The following is an 8,198-nucleotide window of genomic DNA, read 5'->3' as shown; positions in this document are numbered from 1 at the left end:
AAAAAAAAAAAAAAAGAAAGAAAAGAAAAGAAAAATCTTTGGGAAAAGAAGTTGCCAATAAACCAGCTCCCAAATTCAGATGGTGTTTAAAAATGAACAGTGACAAAGTTTCTGCCAAGTCTATGTATCAAGCAGCATGCGGACCTTCCTGCGCTTTTCTATATAAGGCTGTGATGTGAGTAAATTAATTGCACTCCACAGCAAAGGCATAAAGCTGGATGAGAATATTGTCTCATGGGTAGAAACTACAAGTGTGCAAACTGCATACGACCAATGGGGGAGAATCTCCATAAAATACACATTCCAAAATCTCTAGACTTTATCTTCTTTTCTCAAAAGGGAAAAAACAGCCTAGGCCTCATTCCAAATGAAATCATCTTATGCTAAAATAAGAGTTTACCCCTAAACATCAAAGACAACACATAAGAACAAACTCGAATAAGGGCTATGAACTGGTTGGAACACAATTAACGAACGGTTTTATGAATTACAATGAATGTAGCTATATTCTAATAATGATAGTATCAAAGAGGAAATAACCTCTCTAGCAGGCAGACATTGCACAACACATTTGTTTCACTGCTTACAAGTACCAGCCTCTGAGGCTCAGAGCAAGTCAATGGGAGGAGGATCTGTCAGGAGAGGGAGTCCAACTGAACAGACACAAGGACGGCATGCTTAGGAAAGCCACAAGCAGACAAGCGGTAAGTATTCAGCAAATTCATATGGAACTAACGAGTTTTTGTTGTTCCCATTTTAATCTTCAGGAGCTCTGCTTCCACAGTCCTTTGTATCTATTCAGTGGTTTACAAATTATAAATATGAAGGCAAATTTAATATGGGATTTGTCAGTGTAATGAACAAATACCATAATCTCCCTCTTAAAGTGCTTCTCAAGGGAACTGGGAAAGTAAAAAGAACTTAAAAAGAACTGGTTCAAGGCTGTTTTGATTACAGTTAAAATCTTGTAGAAAGAAGTGGTTACTACTAAAAGCAAGTATTTGGATAGTGATACTTTGTACTACTTTCTCTCCAATTTAAGAAATTATAAAATGAGTTACAAAGAAGCTTTTAAATCGACACTAGTCAGACAGATGGTTCAAGTGCAGATTCAGGTCCTTAGCTGGTGAATTCTTTCCTTAGACCTTAGGTGGGCTTGCTTGCCTCTTACTTGGTGGGCCAGTACTTACTGAAACCTTTACTTGCAACTATGTAGAGCTTTGATTCACTATTGTGGGATGCTTTCTAAAGTTAAGGGAAAAGGTATCCACCGGTCAGACACCACATAGTGTGCTGTGCCTCTATTATTAACGCTGTAGGCACTGGCTGCACTGTCACAATGCATATCATCCTATCAAAATTGGAGGGGGTACTTAGCTCTAGCATTTTTTACTGCTTTCTGGAAATAACAACCTCTCTGTATCTAGGGGGAAACTCTGATATTTAAGTTCAAATTCATCTCTTAAAATTATGAGAAAAAAAGAGACATGATAAGCTAACCTTTTTTCTTCCACATCTATTGGTGTCTTTCATTGAGTCTGCTGAAATCTAAGCCTCTAGAAAAACTTAAATGTGGATGGCTTACCTGCAAACAAGGACAGATGTGCACACGGCCCCATTTTGGAGAACCCGAGTCTTTTGAGAAGAAGTCCCCCTTGGCTGTGAGTGCCTGGTGGGTGCAATGCTTTGCCAAAGCAGGTGACCTGTTAGCTACTGGCCATGCTGACCACTGCCTGGAACTGGACTGAGTCACGGAAAAGCGAATGGCTTCATCTTATCAAGTGTCTGAACAAAGCACAATTTCTGAGCACATTTTACAGAAAACATGTGATCACTTGATGTTGACTAACCGTTCTGGATTAAAGACAGACTCGGTAGCAGAGGAAATGAAGCTGACTGCTGAGGACCAGGGGAACCCAGTGCACTGGGCAGCTCTCCTGATGCTCGCGGTGATAATACCCACCATTGCCGGGAACATCCTTGTTATTCTGGCTGTTTCACTGGAGAAAAGGCTGCAGTATGCTACTAACTACTTTCTAATGTCCTTGGCGGTGGCAGATTTGCTGGTTGGATTGTTTGTGATGCCGATTGCCCTCTTGACAATCATGTTTGGTAAGTATTTCCCCTTGTTCCTGCCACTGAGCACAACTACTTAAGAAATGGACACTCACTGACCTTTATTTTATTTGAAATAAAAGATGGACCTGCATTAAAAACCCAGAAGGGAACATTCCTTCATTTTTCATAGCTTGTAATAAATGTGAAAGGACATAAAAATAATTTCTTAGGAGCATGTTTACCCTTCCTCAGACATCTTCATTAAATAAATGATTAAATAAAATCATTAAGTTGGCAATATTTGCAGATTTTGCATTTGTTACCCTAAAAATTATAGTAAGTAAAAGAGTATATTTTTCAAAAATTATTCATACTGTCCTTTTAACAAAGTGCTCTATAACTAGGAGAACTGTGGGACTTTAATAATAGAATCACTGAATCAGACAATTAAGAGTTAGGCACTGTACAAAAAAACTTCTCTCCTAGCTGTTTCTAACCTGAGTACTGAGCTTTGACATGGTGTCTACACATAAGTCATGCTAAGAGAAGATGTTTAGTTACAAAAGGAAATGGTCTTCCTCAAAGTATCAAGAAGCTCCATTTGTTTAAATTTTTTATGGTATCCGACCATCTGTCTTCCCAACAAACTTGTAAGTTAATAAAATAAGTAGAACAGACCCTGAGTTACTATGATAATAAAAATATAGTTTGACTTCCAGAACTTTGTTATAATAAAAGACAACAATATTAAAGTAGGCACAGAGTTTCTGCTGTGTTACATCATCTCCAGCTATGTGAAGAAACACGCCGAGTCTGTTGAGAAACTGTGAAGGCTCCTGCTTCAAAGTCAGCATTATAAGAACATTACATCAGTCAATGGCTGGTATAAACTGGCATGCCACTAATAAATAACTTAAAATTATAGATGATCAGGCTTCCAAGAACTGCATCTATGTGGAGAATAAACATGCAAGTGATAGAAGTAAAGTGCACTAATCCAGAACATATTAGCTTATTAAATTTAAAAGTAAAGAAAAACTGCTATTCCAATTATTTTTGTAAGAAACAAAACAGAGATATGTGAAATGAAGCACTGTGTCTTCATATGTAGTAAGATGGTGAGGAGTTAAAACTGCAAAGCAACACTCACCGAGCTTTAGAGCAAACCAAGACAACCACACAGAAGCTTGCACTGCCTCAGTGGATTGTCTAGTCGGTGGTACTGTTTTTGTCTTCCTTCCCTTTCCTTTGGTAATTCTGTAACCTTCTGAATAGCCAGCCTAATGGTACATGTTAACTATAAAGAACAAGAAATGATGCTCTAAAGATAACCTGAAGCTCAAGTAAGTAAACATCCTTACACAAAGTAAGGATGATGTAGGGTGATATAGAAAGACTCACAGGAGTAAGATTCCAATTCTCAACTCCACGGCCCTAATCATAGCTTAAAGCGTAAAACCACACTCTGATGCCTTGCCAGCATACAGAAACTGCTAAATGCTTTATCCTTGTTTTGCTAACACACGATTAAAAATATTGAAGAACTGAATGAATTTTGCAGAAGTGAATTTTAACTTGAAAGCTTAGTCCATATACACCAAACATCTGCTTAATGCAAAATTCTGAGCTAGGTATGTAAATCACTGGCTTAAGTTAAGGAATCTGAACAGAGCAAAGTTTTATAGTGTTCAAGTTAGCTGGCAAACACGCCAAAGGTTCCAGACAGTAAGCATCCCACGAACTGAGGAAAATTGCTTATATAGAAAAATTGTTGTTTAAGATACTCTTAACAATAAAAAGCAGAAAAGCAAACATTTTGACATAAAATATTTATACCACCTGCACACCTATGTCTTAAATTATAACCCATTTTAACAGCACTTCATTCTGCAAATACTTAAAAACAAATAACAAAACTTTTTCTACCAGTAATTATGCTGTACAAAGGAGATTGGGGGTTGGGAGAAGCAACCCAGAACTAACCCAGGAACACTTGGTCGTGCATTTGTTTTTGCTTTGGTTTTTCAAGACAAGGTTTCTCTGTGTCAACCCGGCTGTCCTGAATCTCACTTTATAGACCAGGCTTGCCTCTTCCTCCTGAGTGCAGGGATTAAAGGTGTGCACTACTGTAACCACTGGGCTCCATTGTAACGATTTTCTTTTTAAATTTATATGAGTACACTGTAGCTGTCTTCAGACACACCAGAAGAGGGCATTGGATCCCATTACAGATGGTTGTGATGCAGTTCCCCAAAGTAGGCAAACCACAATGGATGGGACTTGGAAAGACTGTCCAGTTCTAAAACAGGAGAACAGGCAATGAGCCTTTTTTTTTTTTGGAAAGTGGAAATTTAAAGAGCCAAGAAAAAAATTTCCTATGCTCTAAATAGCTGAAAACACCTAAAACATTATCATATTAGCCAGAAGATGTCATATTGTCAGATGAAAGGGGACACACACACACACACATACACACACACACACACACAGACACACACGCAGACACCAAAACCCCAACAAACAAAAAATAAACATCAACCAACTTACCCAGAAGCGTTCTAAGAATCTAAGCTCTGAACCATGTTACTACTTTTTGAAATACAAAAAAAGCAGTAGAATTTTTTTAAAAAGGCTATTTAGGGCTCTCTCACAACAGTTAATTTCCTAGACTGTGTACCTTTGTGAACCCTGTAGGTGTAGTGTTTTTGAAAGCTTTTCCAGCCAGGCGGTGGTGGCACACGCCTTTAGTCCCAGCACTTGGGAGGCAGAGGCAGGTGGATTTCTGAGTTCGAGGCCAGCCTGGTCTACAGAGTGTGTTCCAGGACAGTCAGGGCTACACAGAGAAACCCTATCTCGAAAAAAAACAAAAAAACCAAAAACCAAACATAACAAACCAAACCAACCAAACAAACAAACAAAAAACAAAGAAAGCCTTTCCAAACAACCTTTAAAGTTCTTAAAATAGGGAGATATTTTATGACTCAGATTTATAGACTGCTGCTAATTATTTTTTCATGAACTAAAAACCTGCCTAAAGGGCAAGTATATGTCTGACACAGTGTATCTATCTTACTAAAGCAAGAGGCTTCTGGTTAAAAAAAAAAAAAAAAAGAGAGATTTCTATAATTAATAAAAAGAAATTAAGTAATAACATATTCTTCCTTCAAGCAAAAACACGGGCACAGCCCAATTCCAATACACATTAAGTTAATTTCAATATAGCAGTTAGGTGCATTCTCTGGCTCCCCAGCATAGGCTAAGGGTTAAGTAGCTGCACTGCACTCTTGTGTACTTGGACAGAGACATTGGTTCTACTCTGGTGATCTGGCTTGTTTCTGAACATATGTCTTCACTGCTGGTTTGACCAGCTACTGTTGAAAATAGTAACAACAATGACAACTGTCATTTTCTGAGTGCTTTCTCTGTGCCATACTGTTTCAAATATTTCACACAGATTATTTTACTGTATTTCAAACCTATGACAGACAGGATCTACAACAGGTAACTGGACTGTCTGAGATGATAGACTAAGTAGCAGCAATACGTGACTCTAGAGGACAGAGTCTGGCATTCATATGCTCGGCCTTCATGACTCTACTCTGCTTCTCAAACACAAATGTTAATCCTACCAACGCCAGGTATCATGTTTAGCATATGAGACAAACAAGAAAGCCTATAGAATTTTTGGGGTAATGAGGCAGAACCCAGTATCTTTTCAATTAAAGATATCCTTGAGGTGAATACTGATTGATTTTCTGAGGAAGGTACTAGAAACAGGCAATGCTTACTAAGTTGCTGAACCTTGCTTGGGAGGCAAACAGAGGCAGTCAAGTGACTCCCCTCACATCCATGGGCTTTACAGTATGCAGTTTCACACTGAACAAAGTACTGTTCTATTAAAGTTGAATAAACTGTCTACAAACTAAGGCTTGTTTTGCTCCTGAAATACTACCCCATGACATTTAACCTACAATTATTTGGGTTCCCATAAAAATGCCAATTATTCCAATATCACTTTCTCTAGTTTTAGTTCGGAGACAGTAAAGGAATAAAGTTAACCGTGTGGAGTGCAGGCTAGAGTGCAGCCTGCTTAGTCGGGGCTCTGGGTCAGGTGTGGAGTGCAGCCTGCTTAGTCGGGGCTCTGGGTCAGGTGTGGAGTGCAGCCTGCTTAGTCGGGGCTCTGGGTCAGGTCACAGTGGTGCTGGTAGGTAGTATGGTACAGGGTAGGTGGAACTGTTTTTTTCAGAAAAATTTTATGTGAGAGTCCAAGAAAAGCAGTTATTAACTAGTTTATGTACCCAATTAACTTCTTTTATATTTTCTCCTTTTAAGCTTAAATCTTTGCTTAAAGATTACTTGATTACTATATATTTAATTAATATGTAATCCAAGTTCTGCTGAAAATAAGTAGAACATAATGCATTCCAACAAATAACTGTAATCATAAATCAAGCCTGATGCTTCCCGTGTGCTCCATGGCCAGCACTACAGATGACACTCTCGTCCTTCTTGTGCTTTTCTAAGTTGCCAACTTCTGTTTGCAGACCAGGTGCTGGTGTGTGATCAAGGCTGCCTTTCACTTACTGTGTGGATCACAGCTGCCACCATGCCTGTGGTCCCCTCCCTCCTGCTCTCCACTGCAGTTTAGATTTTATTATTATTTTTTTAGATTTATTTATTTATTTTATGTATATGAGTACAGTGTCACTCTCTTCAGACATACCAAAGAGGGCATGAGATCCCATTACAGATGGTTGTGAGCCTCCATGTGGTTGCTGGGAACTGAACTCAAGACCTCTGGAAAAGCATACAGTGCTCTTAACCAGAGTCATCTCTCCAGCCATAGATTTTAATTTTTTTAATCTTATTTTATGTATATGTATTTTGCTTACATGCACTGTGGGTGCCTGGTGCTTGTGGAGGCTAGAAAAAGGGGTCAGATCCCCAGAACAATGGCTACTGACAGTTGTGAACTGCCGAATAGGTGTTGGGAATTGAACTCAGGTCCTCCAGAAGAGCAGCCAGGCTCTTAACCACTGAAATATCTCTCCAGTTCCCTTTCTTGCTTTTGATAAAAGACTTCTAGTAATTTAGTGCCATTATATTGCTTTCATAAAAGTCTATCCATTAGTATTTCATAAGGTAGAATTTTAAAGATTCATCTCTCTCATCTCATATACTTTTCTTAAAATTCTATATCACTGTTATATATTTCTGATTAAAATATGATTTTCACTAATTTTAATTCCCACTTCTACTCCAAAGTTAGTGTCACAAATATATTAACCTGTTGGAAAATAAGTCTCACAAGGCTTCATCAGCCTAATGAAATCAGTACTGGAAAGCTTTCCTTTTTAGCCTATGATGAGGCATATCATGGGTCCAAGAGTCAAATTCCAAAGACATGTGCTTTTTATGTTTTCTCTGTGGTTTCCTGTTCATGGCTACAAGATTTATGGCTAGAATTTTCCAGACCTTAATCTTCAAATGTAGAATACATAATTAAGACCAGCTAAACAGGAAAGTTTAAATTAGTAGGAAAGTATTTTGTTTTAAAAGTTCTACAGAGACTATGTACATTTGAGGATAAAACACCACAGGCAGAAGGCAGAAGGCTCACATATTTTAGGCCAGCTTGAGGCTATGGTGCTATCTCAAACAAAACTACCCAAGAAACTCCTCCTCCTCCTCCTCTACAACAACAACAACAGTAATTTCAGTAGTAGGAAACCTGCCTTGCATACTTCAGGCCCTGGCTTCTCTCTCTAGCAACACACATACATGCTCTTGAGTGTTGTTTTGTTTTTAATGCAGGGTCCTGCTATGTTGCCCAGGTTAGACTTGGGTCTGGGGTTAAGTGACCCTTCCATGTCAGCCTCCACAGTAGCTGGGCTTCTAGGCACTACTTCATCCTATATTTTCCTATTGCCCTACTCAGAGCCAAGGATGCAGGTTTGGCTTCCTTTTAGTTTCCACTGTGGACTCTCCTATCAGTGTTTCTTTTCATTCTTCCACTATTTGCCTTTAATGTTCTGACTAAGGTCACTTTCCATTGCTGACAGAAAACTGGATGCTCCAGCTAAGAAACTTCAATTACTTAGGTTTTCTCTATCTACGGGTTTCTCATGACTTCCGTGTGT

At 38.7% G+C, this 8,198-nt stretch overlaps 2 protein-coding genes across 2 annotated transcripts in view; one reads left to right on the top strand and one right to left on the bottom strand.

Moving 5' to 3' along the window:
- Psmd1 (proteasome 26S subunit, non-ATPase 1) overlaps positions 1–8,198 on the bottom strand; it is a 76,861-nt gene that overhangs the window by 28,658 nt on the left and 40,005 nt on the right. The window lies entirely within an intron of this gene.
- Positions 1,716–8,198, top strand: part of Htr2b (5-hydroxytryptamine receptor 2B) — a 10,847-nt gene continuing 4,364 nt past the window's right edge. The window contains exon 1 of the mRNA XM_031368253.1: positions 1,716–2,112. Within this exon, the coding sequence (XP_031224113.1) occupies positions 1,764–2,112 (349 nt within the window). The 5' untranslated portion in view covers positions 1,716–1,763. The remainder of the gene's footprint in view (positions 2,113–8,198) is intronic.

Source organism: Mastomys coucha, unplaced genomic scaffold (genome assembly GCF_008632895.1).
Source record: "Mastomys coucha isolate ucsf_1 unplaced genomic scaffold, UCSF_Mcou_1 pScaffold14, whole genome shotgun sequence".
Taxonomy (NCBI): Eukaryota; Metazoa; Chordata; class Mammalia; order Rodentia; family Muridae; genus Mastomys; species Mastomys coucha.
Note: the sequence above shows the minus strand (reverse complement) of the source record. Positions and strands in the feature narration are given on the sequence as shown.